The 19,747-nt window shown below is 39.2% G+C and overlaps 1 protein-coding gene across 4 annotated transcripts in view; it reads right to left on the reverse strand.

The window, feature by feature from the left end:
• gxylt1b (glucoside xylosyltransferase 1b) overlaps window positions 1-19,747 on the reverse strand; it is an 87,625-nt gene that overhangs the window by 12,931 nt on the left and 54,947 nt on the right. For all 4 annotated transcript variants that reach the window (XM_043709049.1, XM_043709050.1, XM_043709051.1 and 1 more), the window contains 4 exons: window positions 15,691-15,886; window positions 15,053-15,184; window positions 10,395-10,646; window positions 997-1,120 (listed from right to left, as the gene is read on the reverse strand). In XM_043709049.1, coding sequence (XP_043564984.1) covers window positions 997-1,120; window positions 10,395-10,646; window positions 15,053-15,184; window positions 15,691-15,886 — 704 coding nt within the window. The remainder of the gene's footprint in view (window positions 1-996; window positions 1,121-10,394; window positions 10,647-15,052; window positions 15,185-15,690; window positions 15,887-19,747) is intronic.

Here is a 19,747-nt window from a genome sequence, read left to right on the forward strand (position 1 = left end):
TAAGAAATCTATTTCTTAAACAAGAAATCTTCTGTTCTCAATAAAGCTACTCCCACAGAGAGATCTCTGATATTAACTAACTGAATAGAATAATGTCAGTGCATTCAAGGATATGTGTAACTTTGAGGGGAATTTGGATGCAGTAGTGTTCCCACACACTGCTTCCTTTGCCCAACTTGGTGGCAGAGATCCTGAATGTCGGAGGCATAAAGACAGTTTGCTGTGATACATTTTATAGATGGTACACGTTGCAGACAAGGTAGATAGAATTAATGCTCAAGTTGAGGCAGGTAGTAGTTGCTAATAAATTAGGCTTTTGGTCTGGATATTGTCAAGCTTCTTGATTATTGGAGCTACAATCACCCAGGCAGTTAGAAGTAGTTAATCATGTTCTTGCCTTGCAGATAATCAAATGTGTTGAAAAGCCAGAAGAGGAGTCTTCTTTCTAATTTGGTGTTGCCACAACATACTTTCAGCCCAACATGTCATTGATTTGCATTTATCAGCCCAAGGAAGCAAGTAAATAACTCCATAGAAGAAAATGAATACAAAGAATTGTAGAGGATGCAGAGATTCAAAATGGATTCTTGCATTATACAAGCAGCCAGTGTCAAATACCCAATAAGTGGGATTTAAAAATGAAAAAAAGACATGAGGAGCTTTTAAATAATTATCACTCAAGGTAAGCGAGGAGCAAGGGAAAGAGAGAAAAGGGAAGTGGGGACACAACAATGTCACACTGGGGGGGGCAAAGAATGGAGTATAACAATATCACAAACAGAGGCAGGATGACGTGCACATGGGGATGACAACGCCATGGGTGCGAGAGTGGGGGAGAAGCAATACCATGTGCACAGAAGTGAGGTGGGGGTTGCCACCAATCCAAGAGCGATTAATTGAGGCAGCCAGGAGAAGAAAGGAACAAAAGAAAGGAAGAGAGTGATCAGCAAATTGGCAAAAGAGCAAATGAAAACAACAAAAAATAAAAGATAGTACCTGGGTTTTGGTGGAAAATAATATTGAGTAAATCTTGGTCTCCCCAAGTAATGTTGAGCTTGTATTTCTTGAAGAGAGGCAAAAGTAAATCTTCCCATTTCAGGCGGACACTTGTCATATCATTCTGTAGGATTCAAAAATTATGAAGATAAAGCTCACTTTGATTCAGTAATTTAACGTATGGGCAATTGACAGAGGTTTATTAATAGTTTTGATGTGCAACAGGTAATAAAAACTGATTTTTTTTTAAAAACAAAATGGCCTGACTCTTAACACAATTCACACAAAATATCCAATTCCAAACATGACTCAACAGTTGTCAATTTGCGAAATGAAGATATCTGGACTGGAGATTTACTTGCAACTATTGATTCATTTGGGCAGAAGTTGCAGGCTTTAGTTATCATCAGATCTCACTATGTTTTGTTGTCAATAGTTGAAACACATTTCATAATCAAGTAGAGAGCAGGCCATTCACAAAAATGGCAACCCAGGAAATCCTCATTCAGCACTGTTAGATTTTCACATCAGTTCATTTATTGGAACTGAAACTTCACTGAATATTGCAGATTAGTTTTAACATGGATTACTGTACCTGACCTGAATGGCACTTTCTTGGCACAATCATTCCCAATGCTACATCACTGTCTGAGGTCTGCAGCAGGGAGCTCCTACCCCGCAGGTCCCAGATTACACAGTGGTTCTGCTGCTCTCCAAAGCCTCCTGGCTGGGTAGTAATGAACAGCAAGACCCTACAGCCAGCCAACAGGAGCAACCCTATTGAGATCAGCTTTCCTAAAATAATGCCACTAGGCAGTGGCCATGACTTGGCCGGCAGCAATTGACAGCCTCAGCACACACCCAGAGACAGATAAGCAAATACTTTCGGACACAGACCCTAGCAAGATGTCCTCGGTTCCACTCTTAAAGTTCCCCCTATAGTGGATCCTGTAAGTACAAAGTTAAATCTAACATAAAGTGACAGATGGAAGAACTAAAAAAAAGTAGGAATTTGACCAAAATACTGCATTACAACTTAGGAGGTACAGATATAATGAATAAATCATTGTTATTCTGCTAAAGAATGCCCTGCAAGACCTAACTTCAGTGTTAACATTGATGGCTAGAGGAGTCAATGCTTCACTGAAGGTAACTTAAAAAGTTTTGATTTTTAGAAATACAAGACAATTTTAAGCGAGAATTTCTTGTCTCATTCTACTAAAGATGAATCAGAATGTCTGTAGAGCATTGCACAATGTGCACAGTCAAACAGGAGATGAAGCAAATCATATGTTGAGAGAAAACAACCGTCAAGAGAGATTAAAGAGAAATACGTAGAGGGAAAACCAAAAGGACTGGAATTAGAAATTGCAAAAAGGAGATATGGTAACCATATTTATGAGGCAGGATAGGATAATAGCCATAGAAAAACAGGCATACACAAAAGACAAGAATAACCTGCATGTGGAAAGAAATAAAAGACAATAAGGGATCAACCACACTTCGGGGTGTAGTTGTAAAAACAACATACAGGAATCTCAATTACACGGATATAAATTGACCAGAAGAGATAGGCAAAGGGAATAAAGTGAATGGAGTTTCTGTGTGTACAAAGTACTTTATAAACTGATTTACATATTCAATTGATTCACATTTATATAAACAGAATTAATGAATACATATTAAATATAGAGTTTAAACAGGACATTGAACATTACCACACTGCTGTATTGCTGTTTTGTTTTTGCTGCATCTGGGGGTCACATTATGCTCAAGTGTAAGGGTCATAAAATGGAGTCACATTGAAAAATACTTTGGTAAGCAATGCATTACTGAGACTCCATGAATGAGTAAGGAAACAATTGGAGGGTTATGGCAAAGCCATGCATTACTTGCATGGTGGTGTTTAATTATGCTTTCACACTCTAGAAACATGCCCAGCCGGATCAGGGCCAGTGACACCACTGACAGCAATATCCCAGACAACTGCCTGTGTTAAATGAACAAGTTTGTTTAAAAAAATATATATATATATTTGGAGTGTAAACAATTGCATCATTGCTGGGATTTATGGATTTTGTCTTCCTCTTTGTATACTAATTTATCATTAGACTTCTGCTAGCCACTTCTACTGTTCCTACCAATGAACACAAAACAAAAGTCAAATATTTTACAAACACATCAATAAACAGGCCGGATCAGATAAGAATAGGCCTCCTAATGGACAGACATAACACCACTGATAAAGCTATGCAATGGCAGATTTTTTTTTCTCCAGTCTTTGCTAAAGAAATAGAATTGGCAAATGGAATTCAGAAATAAACAAATGCATTTAAAATAAAAACAAGTGAGCAGACTACACACTTTGAAGCTTTCATGAGTTTTCAGCAAATGAAGTCTTTTAAAAAAATATATTTATGCAGAAGTTGTTTATCTGATTTACAACTTCTTCTATTAGGTGCACCAAAATAAAACTATGGATAATAGGTCAGAGAATATGGTACCAGGAACAAGTGCCAGAAGGGACTACAAGCTGGCTGACAGAATGAGTGCATAGATCATGAGTATAAAATAATTATTCAGATAGGCAGAAAGTGGGATCCACAAGGATCAGTATTGGGACTATTGTTCACAATTCATAATAACAATTTTGAAATCAAAAACAGATTTGCCTAGAAATTCCAAAGAAAGAGATAGGTGTTTCAGCAGTGCTGATTTCAATTGTGCATTTGGATTGTTGGAAGTCTCAATGTAGCTGACTCCATGGGAAATGCCTGGTAACTTCAAATTTCTTTGGGACAATTAGCTGCTGGAACTGTCTGGAACTCTTGGAGTCCTGAACTTGGGGGGGTCGTGTGTGGGGAAAGAGAGATTTCTGAAAGTTGAGAGTCACTGAGCTCGACCGTTAATCAGGAACAGTAATAGAGAATTCGAACCTGATCTAACCCTTGGATAGAGTAAGGAACTGAACCCCCAACTCACACTGACCCTCAGCCAACTACACCAACCTCATTACCTACAAACCTTGCTGGACCAATCCCACATTTCTCACCTTTTTCTAACGACACAAATCTGTCACTGCTGAACTCGGCCCCTTACCCAGTTTTTACCCTGACCCCCAACCCATCATTTATTTGCCACTCTGCCCCCTTCTCCCACTTACCTCAGCTCAATAGTTTTCAAAGTGGCTACACAACAATTAAACCTCAACACACAGCACTTACTGCTGAAAGGGAGAGGAATGTACGTCACTTCCATGTCAATTCTCTCAGTTGCTGGCTCCGGGAATTCCTGGATTAGCTTCCGCAGCTTTGTAAAGAACCACATTGGCTAGGAAAATCAATGACAAAGCTGATCAAAACATGCCTTTTTGTCCTTAATCAGAATTGGAAGCAAGTTTTCCAGTTCTGCGTGCAACTATCCAAATTTGTCAATGATACTAGATTTGTAGCTGAGGCAGAGATGGTGGAGGGACACATTAATACACTCGCTAGTTATACAGTCACAGATGTACAGCACGGAAACAGACCCTTTGGTCCAACTTGTCCACGCTGACTAGATATCCTAAATTAATCTAGTCCTATTTGCCAGCAGTTGGCCCATATCCCTGTAAGCACTTTCTATTCAACATAACCATTCAGGTGCCTTTTAAATGTTGCAACTGTACCAGCCTCCACCACTTCCTCTGGCAGCTCATTCCATACATGCACCAACCTCTGCGTGAAAAAGTTGCCCCTTCGGTCCCTTTTATATCTTTCCTCTCTCACCCTAAACCTTTAGTTCTGGACTCCCCATTCCAGAGGAAAAAAAAATGTATCAATTTACCCTATCCATGCCTCATGATTTTATAAACCCCTAAGGTCATCCTTCAGCCTCTGATGTTCAAGGATAAACAGCTCCAGCTTATTCCTTCTCCCTATAGCTCAAACCCTCCAATCCTGGTAAAGTCCCTGTAATTTATTTCCTGAACCCTTTCACATTTCACAACATCCTTCCATAGGAGGGAGACCTGAATTGTACACAATATTCTACCTAACCAATGTCCTGTAGAGCTGCAGCATGACCTCCTAACTCCTGTACTCATTGTTCTGACCAATAAAAAAAAGCATACTAAATGCCTTCTTCACTATCCTATCGACCTGCAACTTCACTTTCAAGGAACTATGAACAAGGTTTCTTTGTTCAGCAATATTCCTCAGGACCTTACCATTAAGTGCATAATCCTACCCTGATTTGCCTTTCCAAAATGCAGGACCTCACACATATCTAAATTAAACTCCATTTGCCATTCCTCAGCCCTTTGGCCCACCTGATCAAGATACAGCTAGGTAAATAATTTACAAATAAGGTTCAACACAGATAAATGCGATGTGGTACATTTAGATACAAACCGGGGAGGGAAGGGTCACTTATTACTTGGCAGGTGGTAATTCAGGTGGGGAAGAGGAACAAACCAAAATTGGTGGTATAGTGGACATTGAAGGAGGTTACCTAAGAGTACAGAGAGATCTTGATCAATTAGGTCAAGAGGCTGAGGAGTGGCAAATGGAATTTAATTTGGATAAATTCGCGGTATTGCATTTTTGGTAAAACAAAAGGGTCAGGACTTATTCAATTAAAAGTAAGGCTTTGGGTAATGCTGCAGAACAGAGAGACCTGGGGGTTCATGTACATGATTCTTTGAAGTTTGAATCACATGTTGATAGGGTGGTTAAGAAGGTGTTTAGTACACCTGCCTTCACTGCTCTGACCTTTGGACCACAGGAGTTGGGGATGTCATGTTGAAGTTATGAAGGGATATTGATGAGGCCTCTTCTGGAGTAGTGTGCAGTTCGGTTGCTTTGTTACAGGAAGGATATTATTAAGCTGGAGGGGGTTCAGAAAAGATTTACCAGGATGACACTGGGAATGGAGGGTTTGGGTTACAAGGAGAGGCTGGAATTTTTTCCACTGGAATGTAGGTGGTTTAGGGTTAAAATGGGTCTTTACCCTCGGGTTGGGAATTTCAGAATTAGGGGACATTTTTTTAAGGTGAGAGGAGAGGAATTTAGGAAGAGACGAGGGGCTTTTTTTTTAAAAAAGGCACAACGGTTTATGTGTGGAATGAATTTCCAGGGAAAGCTGGTCCAGTTACAACATTTACAAGAGATTTGGATAACGTCATTAATAAGAAATGTTTGGAGGAATATGGCCACATCCACCAATATTATTTATCGTATCCGTTGCACCTGATGCGGTGTCCTCTACATTGGGGAGACTGGACGCCTCCTCGCACAGCGCTTTAGGGAACATTTCTGGGACACCTTCACCAATCAACCACACCGCCCTGTGGCCCAACATTTCAACTCCCCCTCCCATACAGCCGAGGACATGGAAGTCTTGGGCCTTCTTCACCGCCGCTCCCTCACCACCCGACGCCTGGAGAAAAGACGCCTCATCTTCCGCCTCGGAACACTTCAACCTGAGGGCATCAATGTGGACTTCACCAGTTTCCTCATTTCCCCTTCCCCCCACCTCACACCCCAATTCCAAACTTCCAGCTCAGCACTGTCCCCATGACTTGCCCTACCTGCCTATCTTCCTTTCCACCTATCCACTTCACCCTCCTCCCTGACCTATCATCTCCATCCTCACTCCCATTCACCCATTGTATTCTATGCTACTTTCTCCACACTCCCACCCTCCTCTCATTTATCTCTCCACTCTGCAGGCACTCTGCCTCTATTCCTGATGAAGGGCTTTTGCCTGAAACGTCGATTTTCCTGCTCCTCGATTGCTGCCTGAACTGCTGTGCTTTTCCAACACCACTCTAATCTAGAATCTGGTTTCCAGTATCTGCAGTCCTTATTTTTACCCTGGAGGAATATGGGCCAAGCGCAGGCAGGTGGGAATAGTTTAGTTTGGGATTATGGTTGGCATGGACTGGTTGGACCAAAAGGTCTGTTTCCATGCTGTATGACTATGTCTCAAAGTGGCCTCAAAGTATCGATACATCAAGTATTGAAAGGTGCATAAATTAGCCATGGCATATAACTGTTTATAATAAAAATGAAACGAGGCACTATGCTTTGTATCTAAAGAAATGGAATTTGAAAAAGGCACTCTATGTTAAACAGGTATAGAAGCTTTGTTCTACTAGAGAATACAATGCAGTTCTGGCTGATGTATTGTGAAAAGTATATAGAGGCAGTGTATAGCATGCAAAGATAATTTACAAGAATGATAACATACGTCCTATGGATTTCTGTCAGAAAGGAATGGAAGTCTAGGTCACTTTTATCTTGGAAAAGTCTGTCTTTAAAATTAATGTTCTGTAAAAAGAATGGATGTAAAGGAAAACATTTCCTCTTGTGAGGAAAACATTTCCTCTTGTGAGCAAAACAACTAGAGGCCACCCTTACAAGATGTCACCAAAAAATCAAATAGTGTTTTTACCCGAAGAATGTTCAGAATGTGAAACTCTCTACCACCGATTGAAGCAGTTTTAGAGGAAGTGTGAGTTTACTGAATGAAGGATGCCACTTGGCTTATCAGGTCTATGCAAACTCTGTTGCATAATCTAGCCGTTCAAAATTGAAGGATATTTACAATTACGATGATAGAGTTAGCAGGGGAAGAGAGGGCTGCAATACTGCCTCACAGTGCCACCCTTGAATTCGATTTCACCCTTGGGCAACTGTCTGTGTGTTTACATGTGTTCTCAGCATCTGTGTGGGTTTCCTCTGGGTGCTCCAGTCTCTTCCCACAGTCCAAAAATGTACAAGTTAGGTGGGCTAGCCATGCTAAATTGCCCGTAGCGCCCAGGGGTCTGTAGGTTGGGTGGATTAGTAATGGGAAGTGCAGGATTCCAGGGAATAAGGTTACGGTAATAGGTCTGGGTGGGATGCTCTTCAGCGGGTCGGTGCAGCTCAATGGGCTGAACAACCTGCTTTTGCACTGTTGTGATTCTATGATGACAGGAGGCTCGGGTAGTTAGCACTGGCAGAATAATTGGGCCAAATAATCAGACTACGCTAGCTTTCCCTTATAATCTATCCTATCTCATTCTTTCCTCCCTTGAGGCTCTGAATTCATCACTCCACAATCCTTACAACCATGTTAACTTTATTGAACTATCTTTACCACCGACTGTCCTTTTTCTCCAACACCACCTCCATAGTCCAGCAGCAACCATTATCAGCCCACTTGTCTCATGTCTTCCATTCACCAACATAGAGCAGTTAAGGCTCAAAAACAGCAACCAGTAAACAAATCTCAGAAATGTACAACTTTTATTTGGATGGGGAGAGGCAAGGTAAAGTCTCAAAACAGCACTTGGACAGACATAGCATTGAGCCATGCTCCTCATACGTTCAGAAGTTGAAACGCTTTCTATCTACTGGAGTTGGGAAAATGTACATATAACCTTAATTATTTCAGTAAAATGTTACAAGTACTTGCAGCCACATGACATTGATCAAAGCAGGCTGAAAGACAAAACCCATACCCGTATATTGTTATGACTTGATTCAGGTCTTGGGTATTAACAGAGAATTAACTTAAATATGTGATTATAAGCTTTGATTTGTGCATACAAAGTACATTCAGACTAGTCTCCAAGCTCTATCCTTCACCGACTGCCTCTGGCATAGAATGGAAGCAAACGTAGGTCAGTGAACACACGGATGATAGAAGAGTAGGACCTTATGGAGGACAGAACAGGATGGGAGTTTTCAATTGAGCTGAAGTTTACAAAGGGTGGATTATGGAATAGCAGAGAAAGGGTTACTAATTGACACGAGGTCAGCCCATGGATAATCTCAATGCAGACGCTTCAAACAGTGACCAATGTTGATGATTGAATTCTTTAACAGATCATGATCTGTCACAAAGGCAAAGCAGCTGGAAGCTTGAGAGTGTTATTTCAATGATTCAGGAGATACATCTGTTGAAAAAACACGAAGGAATACAAAATAAAATCCAATGAAGGCTTAAAAAAGGCCGCAAAGCTAAATCATGCCAATAAGTAGGTCTTCAGTTTGAGCTAGTATGTATGAATGAGAGCAAGAGCACATGTGGATAAACAGGAATGTCTGTAATGGAATGAAAGAAAATGCCAGGTATGGTATACAATCCATTGCAGACACCTTCATATCAAATATTCCAGTTTAATATACAGCAAATCTGATTTTTGGTTTCTTTACCCCCAACTTAGAAAAGCATCTGTCACAATTGTTTTGTGGGCAGTACCTCTACTTTCCAAGCAGGTAGGAGCACCTCTTATGCAAGATTATTAATTAGCTAAATTTAATATTATTGGAACAATATTAACAACTCAATAGAAGATAACTAGCACAATATTATAGCTGGTTTCACCATCTTAATAAGCGACCAAGTTATCGCCATTTTAGTTGAAAAATAATAATTTGAAACTATGCAAGTACTGGACATCTGAGACACCACTCAGTAAATGAGTTTTGTTCCATATTTAAATTTTCCATCTCACACAATGTTTAGTGATGCCAAAGACAGTCTAATAGCGCCATCAGGTGGTCAAAGTAACTACTAATATTCAACCCTTCAGAATACTGTATAGACTTAAGAGACCTTTGTAATTAAATCATAATTAGAGATTTCTGCCATTATGTTTCGTTTCTAAATGTCTACTATAATAAGATTCTCTAATCTTATCATTAAATTTCTGATTATTCTGCTCTAAATTATTGGTATTAAGTTTTGCTTGTTTAACAAGTCTGCTGTTTAATGATCAAAATGATTACACAGTTGATTTGAACGCAATAGAATAAAACAGGAAATGGCAGGGAGAATATCAGTTTGGGTTCCTCATTTGGATCATTATCCTGTGACTGCAGTTAAGGAACTTGCAAATGTGCACAGTAACAGGACCATTGTGTTTGGACAGTTAAATAAATCTCTCCTCCACTGTCAACACTCCAACACATTCATTTATCTTTTTCGTTAAAAATTCCTTCATCAACACAAGGGACATTTAGACCATGAAAGTGTATAATATTAATTGCAGCTTCAGAAAAAGGAACTGAAATGATTTTAAAGTAAACACTAAAATAGTAAGATTGGAAGCAAATATTCAGTTACACTTGGTCTGGCAATTGGCTTGGTATTTTATTCTATAAATTAAATACAGTATGATACCATACAATTAAACATTTATTAACTAAATTAAAAACAATTTTATTCAATAGTGGAATAATTGTAACAGTAAAAAGGGTCTACATGGAAATTACTTTTCAAAATTCACTGAAGGATTTCCTTGTTAATTCACTTCATATCTCTTCAGAGTGTTCAGAGTGCATTGCAAAAGATCACACAAACCATAAAATATGTAAAATATTACCGCAGTTCAATACATGAGCATAAAACTTCCAGATCACACTTACCTTAAAGTATTTTTTTCGGATACGGGTCATGTTCATCAACATAACGCCAGAATTGATTCCAGTCTTCCCATAGTATGGATGTCTGGCAAAACGGTTGTACCAGCCAATTCGTGGCTCCTCATGTTCTGGAGCCATTCCAGCAATCTGAGTATGATTAAAATCTTCAAGAAATGCCCAAATATCATCCATCGGACGCAAAAAAAGAATGTCAGTGTCTACGTAGAGCAAAGAATCCACTTCTTTGAGGATCAGCTAAAATGAAAGGACAAGCATCAAGAAGAAATGAAATTACATTCTGTTCAAGCAGCTTCATGCAAATATGTGCTAATACAGACTGTTCAAAATACCTCTATTTGCTAGCACTTCCATTCAGCACTGATCACAATTCTGCAAGTCAGGGTTTGCAACTTCAAAATGCTCAATATAGAGGTAAAAAATTAATTTACTTTACAACAATAATAGTCCCTTGACAGATGAACATTAGTACTAAAAGCGCAGCTCTTCATATAAAAATGACGCTACTCAATACATGAAAGTCATGTCGATGGGATTGGTCAGACTTGCAAACACTGCTCAGTTGTCAGCAGGTAGAACAGGCTTCACAGCTTTTAGCAGCACTATTTGGGAAGTCTCTTATCCAACTAAGTGTCACTAAGCAATGTCAAGCAGTTTGACTCAACCTATTTAGAATGGAATACTACTGGAATATCTTTGACTTCAGTGATACATCAATTCGGCAACATTCTGTGGCTTTTACTAGAAGTTGATTAATGCTAAACTGGCTCCCTGAGCATGACAGGACAAGTCCATGATACATGATTTACCTTACTGAGTTCAAATAATGGTCAGCATTGACTGATGCAGAAGTGCCACTGACTGTTTCTTTCATTAGTCAACAAATTTGAGTCTGCTTTATTTAATTTGCTGCAGAATTTAGAATTGTACAAGTCCAGACAAGTGAGGAAGAATGCAAGTTAAATATGGAAAACAAATAGCACTGGCAGACTTTCTCTGCCTACTAATATTTGTCTTTATCTTTGAATTGGGGATGAGAAGGGAAAGAGAACATGGCCAATTGGGAAGAGGACAAGATGGGTGCTGTGTGTGGTCAGAAAGCCTCTACAAGGCTCCTGCTGTTGTCTTTGGAAAACAGACATCCATCATAGCCCTCAGTTAACTTTGCCTGGCCCTTTGAGAAGTCTTTGCATACTGGAGGACAATTTTTTATTTTTAAGTTTCTGCAAACCCAAACCATGACAGATAATTAGTAGTGAGGGAAATAAGAAAACAACAAGCACCACTAAAACATTTTTACACAGAATCTGGGTGCTCCTGTCCAGGCAAACATATGGTTTGTGGGTTTGGAAGGTGCTGTTGAAGGAAAATGGGCAAGTTGCTGCTGTACATCTTGTGGATGGCATGGACTGCTGCCACTGAGCACTGAGGTTGAAGACAGTGAATATTGCAGTTAGTGCATGGGGTGCTCATTAGGTGAATTGCTTTGTCGAGCTTCTTGAAGGTTGCAGCTCGAGAAACAATCTAGATAAGTCAAGAGTATTTCATTACACTCCCGACTTTGCCTTGCAAACAGTGGACAGGTTTTGACAAATCAGGAGGAGAGTAAATCATTGCAGAATTCTTAACCTCTGACCTGGTCTCTAGACACTGTACTTATATGGGTAGTTCACTCAGGTTTTGGCCAACAGTAGCTCCAGATTATTCACAGATTGATGTAGAACCTTTTGTCAAAAATGCATTACCACACTTCATAAAAAAATACTCAGGGTGATTAAAGTAATAATTGATTTGAAGAAATAGAATTTCAATAAAAAGCTTGCGGTTTTTAGAGAAGGAATTCAAGAAAGTAGGATCAAGACATTGAAAGCTCAACTATTGATGGTGGAATGGAGAGAAGTGAAACAACTGAGGGCAGGAATGTGCTGGTAATTGAACCCCAATACACCAAGAGATGTATCAAAGCTATGTACTTTTTAATCACAAAAATGGTCAATTTTGATCTCTCAATTACTATTAATCAGACCAAATGAGAGACTTATACTAGCTTTCTTAAATAAACTCAAAAATAACTTCAAAAGATAAGTTTGGTCATAAAAATGCTAAAAGCAGTCAGTAAATAAACTATTCTTAACGTCTTAAACACACATCTGATAGAGAAGTCGATGCAGCACTGTAAACGTGACTTTTTTTGGAAAAGCATACAGAAAAAATACAGTCTGAATAAAAAACAAAGGATAAAAATAAAACGAGACATCTCAGTCCAGTCATTTTGCTGTTGAGATTGCAATGCAGTCAGTTGTAGAATTGATGAGATTTTCAAAATCATACTTAACTTCTAATTGACTCTCATCTGAACTGAAGATTTTAAGAGTTAGTTGAAGATAAAAATACAGATTTCTGGAACATTCTCAGGTTCCCAGTATAAATGTTGCTGACAGAGATCTATGGAGCAGGGTAGGTTTCCTCTTTTCTGACAGACAGACAGAGCCACAAATGGATCACACACCTAGGTGTGTACTGAAAAATAGTAACTCCAGTTCAGAGGTGGTTCGTAGGTAGCCTCCAGAACATAAGGTTCCATCTATTCCAAACAATGCCAGAGAACCAATTAAAAGACAATTCCCAGAAACCACAAGTTCCCTTAAAACCCTTTCAATCCAGTATATACAGAACAGTCAATATTCTCGTTCCATATAGCCCTTGGATATAATTTTATATTCTAAACACAGAGCAGATACAAATTACCATGATTTGACTGGTAGAGTTGCTTGAGACTATAGGCAGTAATTAAGATAGGCAGTAAGTAAGGAATTTGACTTTTTTTTTAAAAAACAGCTACCGTCAATTGGCCATAATTATTATAATATTGGACTGTAGAATGCTCAAATAAAAAAGCTAAAATTTCTCTATTTAATAACCATTGTATTACGAAGGCTTTATATTTTAATATTTTGAGAATTAAGTTTTGAAGAATTGCAACAAAAATAATTATTTCACAATCTGTGGAAATACCTTTATTCAAAAATGGTTCCCTCATGACCACTTTGGACATTGGAACTATTTTTAAATGAAAGAGATTTCTTGGAAACCAGATGATTTCATCTAAGTACTTGGAATCACTTCTAAGAAAACACATGAATGACTTTATGACTGGGAGGGGGCTGGTTTTGCTTGGAAACTGTTCAGCTTTCAGTTGGGGAAAAGCCAGCTAAATAACAGGCTACTCAGCTCTTCCTGCAACAAGCTAACTGTGAGCCCAATGTGAAACCCGCTGGTCCTCCTGAACAGTTACTCCAAGACTTCTCAATACTGTTTTCTGAGCAACCTCCATCTGCTAAGGCTCCAGCACTGCAGGCATTGGTCTCGTGAGCAGTCTTTGTGTGCCATAATGCCAGATTTAAAGCTCTGAACATTTCACACCTTGTCCTTTTTTTTCTTCAATAACTAATTGTTGACCAAAAGTCCCTTATCCTTCCCCAAAATTAAATCCCAGTTGAAAGAAAAATCAGTTTTTTTTATCCCTATTACTGTTGTGTGTAACATATGCATGCATAAATGCAAAGTGTCCACTAACTTTTCATCTGAGTTGATGATAAAATATAAGTTATTCAAAGCAGTGAAATAGCATTCATTAATACACCTGATTGATGGATTTTCTTTAAGCCAAGTCTAATGCAAAGAAATCCAAGTGAGAGCGATAGCAAGAGAAAATCTGCCCAAAGAACTTTTTTTTTCCATATTGGCACCTTCTTTCAGGGTATGGGAATGGCAAGATATCAGAGATATTCATGCAACCCAAAATAATGTATTCTATTTGCAAACATACACAAGGTCTGCAACATAATTTGCAGTTAATCTGTCATTTCAACTTCAGTACTGTATGGAAGATATTGAATGCAAACAATGAATAAATGTCCACTAACTCGACACTAATGGAGCTTTAGCAGCAATAGGATTAATGTTAAACCAAGGAGCTTTTTGTCAACAATTTGTTTTGGCAAGGAGTATAAACAGATAACTACAGTTTCCACAGTGGGGATTCTACTTCTAATTCAAATAACTCCGTGGTATTAACATAGGGTCACTTATCTTCTAACTACCTAAACAATAGAAGTACGAAACTGCTGACCAGCACCTCCCTATCTTGAATACTACAATCGTTTAATTAAGAATCAGGAGCCAGCTGGAATTATTTTTATAAACATAACTTATACCCAAACAGATTCCTGTTGACGTGGTTATTTGAATGGAAAGCCGAACTGCCGCCATACCTAACCAAATAGCCCAACTTCAAGAGTTCAAGACAAATTGAAGATGTTTATGTGTTAAGTTGAAAAATTACTTTAACATATACATATTTATTTTTGACTAGACAATTTCAGGAAAAGGTTCCACACTAACACACCTTTCAAACGAATAAACATTATAGCCTCAAATTACTTTATAAAATCAATCTGTTCAAACATATTACGTACGATACGCCTTCAGGGCAGGTAGAATTTAAAAGATACCTTCTGATCAAGAGGTAGGGACATTACTGCTGTACCACAAAGCATTCTGATCAATTTGTTTACAGACAAGCTGTAACATAATGAAATAACATAACTGCAATGCCAATGTAAAAGAAAAATAAATCTTACAGGTAGAAAGAGTCGTTGGGAAGCACAGGGCTTGAACAACTTCTTCCATATTGCTGCAGTTTCAGCTGGAAATGTTATTGGGTAGATAGTGTGATTAAACCTCTGATGAAAAGCAGTCTTCCAGATTTCCAGCTGTTGGCCAAAAAGAGATATATTACTGATGGGTTATTCCATTTAAATTCAAAGCCAAAAAAATAACTCCTTCAAATAGTCACTGGAAAGGTAGTAGAATTTGCCTCAAATGGTACTCTCTTATTGAAAAATCAATCAAGTGGCATTTAGTTGGGTTTTTATTCTGTTGTGGGTAAGCAAATTTGGAGTGTCAGTGTGGACTTGTTGGGCCGAAGTGCCTGTTTCCACATCGTAGAGATTCTAATTCAAATAACTCAGTGGTATTAACATAGGGTCACTTATCTTCCAAGTACCTGAATAGTAGAAGATACCAAATAGGGGGCCTCTTCCATGAAGAAGATATTGAAATAGGCAAGGTGAGAAGACAGAGAAATGGTGCAGTAACTGAATTAGATAAAAACATTTCTAAAACTTGCTTTAAAACAATCTGGCTCAACATACAGACGGGCATTTTTTATTTCTTTGTAAAACTTGTTTAAATAAGTGTGAGCTATCCAGATACATACTGTACTGTTGAACTTGGTATGGAGTTCATCCTCTGCAAATATGTGAAAATGAAGTGGCTTCTGACTAAATAAAATGGCAGACTTCAGCATTGTTAAAGTTTCTTCCAATCTTTGTCCACACGTTACCACGGCCAGATGCATCCCTGAAGAAAGCTTTTTTGATGAGTTTGCAGGGTTCCAAGTTTTTGCTTCATGCCTGTCAAATTAACATTTTGTTAAAAATAGATCACAAATCAAGGTACTCCATACTGCAAAAAAATCAGAAAGTGAGATATGTTCTCAGAAGTGATGTTTTTGCTCTGTGAATTGATGCAAAATTGATTTCTTAGTAACAAGTAAAGTGGGTGTTTTAATCTGCAATACTGCACAGTAAACTTGTGGAGGCATCTTCCACCCATTATAAAACTTATCCAGTTTTACTTCAATGGATTCTAACAAAATGGAATTCAGAGGTTTTTTTTCCCCAGATTTACCGCCCAGTTGGTAGTGAAAATTACCTCTCAATTTTCTGACTATTTCATATTTTAAGAAAGGAAACTTCAATCAGCACAGCTCTCCAGAATCCTCATGCCTGTGTTCCACATAAATCAATACCCCATTTCACTTTTACTTTACCATATGTGTAAGCCTTCTTTACAATGTTACAAACCCTTCTCCAAATTTAGGGAGAAAGGTCAATTTTTCTCAGTTTCATTAAAATTATTTTAACTGCACACTCATAACTTAAGATAGAGTGAACATTTTTTCTTAATTATTACTCTTGATCATTTTATCTCTCTACTGCAAGTTATACATCTCATGGAAATACTTACTCAAATTTTAAACTAGGATCGGAGAGATTTATGGTGCAATTGTTAATGTGCATAATGTTACTGATAATATACAGATGTCCATCATTGGGCAATTGTTAAATTTCTACCTCATTCAAAAATACTAATGCAAGAAATGAAAAATAGCTCAGTTACACAAAGAGATGCACTTTCTGTAATATGCAAATTATATTTGGGTACATTTCTACAGATAACGGTTGCACTCCTTATATCATCATCAGGTAGCTATTCTTTACATGCCAAAGCAGTCAGTTCTGGTAAAATGCAGATAGAACGCTGCCAGATCTGACTGTGTCCTGTGTTCAGACACATATGCATTCCAGAAGAGTATGTGGGACAATGTTTAGGAAGTCTAGTAAATAGGATATTCATAGAGTCAGACGGCATGGAAACAGATCCTTTGGTCCAACACATCCACACCGACCAAGGTTCCCAAACTAAGTTGCCCCCACTTGCCTGTGCTTTGTCCACATCCCTCTATTCACGTTCCTATTCACGTAACTGTGGAAATGTCTTTTAAATGTTGTAACTGTACCTTTATCCACACTTCCCCCAGCAGTTCATTTGACATATGAACCACCCTCTGTGAGGAAAAAAATCACCCCTCAGGTCCCTTTTAAATCTTCCTCCGCTCACCTTAAAAATATACCCCTGGTTTTGAAATTCCCCCATCCTAAGTAAAAGACCTTGGCTATTCACGTTTTCTATACGCCTCGTGATTTTATAAACCTGTATAAAAGTCACCCCTCAAACTCCTATACTCCAGTGAAAAACGTCCTAGCCTATCTAGCCTCTCCTTATAATTCAAACCCTCCATTCCCAGTAACATCCTGATAAATCTTTTCTGAACCCTTGCCAATTTAACAGTATCCTTCCTATAGCAGGATGACCTAGAACTGTAGCCAGTATCCAAAAGTGGCCTTACCAACATCCTGCACAACCTGGACATTACATCCCAACTGAGCAATGAAGGCAAGTGTGCTAAATACCTTCTTAACCATCCTGTCTACCTGTGATGCCACTTTCAAAGAACTATGTACCTGAACCTTTTGGTGTTGCTGTTCAGCATCACCACCCAGGGTCCTACCATTAATGGAATCCTGCCCAGGCTCATTTTACTAAAATGCAATACCTCACATTCATCCAAATTAAACTCCATCTGCCACTCTTCAGCGCATTGGCCCAATTGGTCAAGATCCCTTTATAAATTAAACAACCTTCTTCACCATCGACTATACCACAAATCTTGATGCCGTCTGCAAACTTACTATGCATGCATCCTAAATTCTCACCCAAATTGCTTATATAAATGACAAACAACAGTAGACTCAGCACAAATTCCTTCAATTTTCATTTAGCCACAGTGCGATAGCAGTACTGCCACTCTATTGAGATCAGCACAAGTCCAGTTACTAAGTCAGTGAAGGAGTACAAATGTTGCATTCTACAGTAGTGACATCCGCATGCACGTGAACAATTAATTTAAAATTGCCCTTGCACCATGCGTAACAGTAACCAAATTGGTTTAGCTGTGGCATGAAAATCTGTGTCCTGTTTCACCTAGGTTTTCAAGCATGATGCAAATTGAGCTGTGCTGTGAACCTGGGACAATCTCAGGTGTTTTCCAACTAAATAGGTCAATGGATCAGCCAACTATCCTTTAAACCTCAACAATGCCAAGTGTGAAATGTTACAATTAGATGCCAGGTAAGATTAATCAACTTGTTACAATTCCAAATAAACTGTTGTGTTTCCAGGTGAGGGGGCGGGGGGGGATGAAGTGGCTCCCCTTCTTGATTGGTAGCAACAAGATTGAGTATTGAGTACAGGAGTTGGGGGGTCATGTTGCGGCTGCACAGGACATTGGTTAGGCCACTGTTGGAATATTGTGTGCAATTGTGGTCTCCTTCCTATCGGAAAGATGTTGTGAAACTGGAAAGGTTTCAGAAAAGATTTACAAGGATGTTTCCAGGGTTGGAGGATTTGAGCTATAGGGAGAGGCTGAACAGGCTGGAGTTGTTTTCGCTGGACCATGGGAGGCTGAGGGGTGACCTGATAGAGGTTTACAAAATTATGAGGGGCATGGATAGGATAAATAGGTAAAGTCTAGTCCAGAACTAGAGGGCATAGGTTTAGGGTGAGAGGGGAAAGATATAAAAGAGACCTAAGGGGCAACAGTTTCACACAGACGGTGGTATGTGTACGGAATGACCTGCCAGAGGAAGTTGTGGAGGCTGGTACAATTGCAACATTTAAAAGGCATTTGGATGGGTATATGAATAGACAAGGTTTGGAAGGATATGCACCGGGTGCTGGCAGGTGGGACTAGATTGGGTTGGGATATCTGGTCAGCATGGATAGGTTGGATCAAAGGGTCTGTTTCCATGCTGTACACCTCTATGACTCCAAGATTACTTGAAAAAGCATCAATTCCTCTTGATACCTTTTCCGAAGCATCTTTATTCTAAATGGAGCCAAATTAGCTAGATTCTCAAATTCAAGAAAGAGGGTTTATAAACTATTACTGTAATCACAAACAAAACATGACACACATGTAAGGATGTTGGGAGTTGACATAGGTTGATATCACCAATGCTGACATTGGTAGCAAAGCAATTGATCGAAAACATTGCTCTGCAAGTCACAGAGTCATAGAGATGCACAGCATGGAAACAGACCCTTCAGTCTGACCCGTCCATGCCGACCAGATATCCCAACACAATCTAGTCCCACCTGCCAGCACCCGGCCCATATCCCTCCAAACCCTTCCTATTCATATACCCATCCAAATGTCTCTTAAATGTTGCAATTGTACCAGCCTCCACCACTTCCTCTGGCAGCTCATTCCATACACGTACCACCCTCTGCGTGAACATGTTGCCCCTTCGGTCTCATTTATATCTTGCCCCTCTCACCCTAAACCCAAGCCCTCTAGTCCTGGACTCCCCAACCCCAGGGAAAATATTTGCCTATTATCCTATCCATGCGACTCATAATTTTGTAAACCTTTATAAAGTCACCCCTCAGCCTCCGACGCTCCAGGGAAAACAATCCAAGCCTGTTCAGCCTCTCCCTGTAGCTCATATCCTCCAACCCTGGCAACATCCTTGTAACTCTTTTCTGAACCCTTTCAAGTTTCACAACATCTTTCTGATAGGAAGGAGACCAGAACTGCACACAATATTCCAACAGTGGCCTAACCAATGTCCTGTACAGCCGCAACATGA

Source organism: Chiloscyllium plagiosum, chromosome 19, assembly GCF_004010195.1.
Source record: "Chiloscyllium plagiosum isolate BGI_BamShark_2017 chromosome 19, ASM401019v2, whole genome shotgun sequence".
Classification (NCBI taxonomy): domain Eukaryota; kingdom Metazoa; phylum Chordata; class Chondrichthyes; order Orectolobiformes; family Hemiscylliidae; genus Chiloscyllium; species Chiloscyllium plagiosum.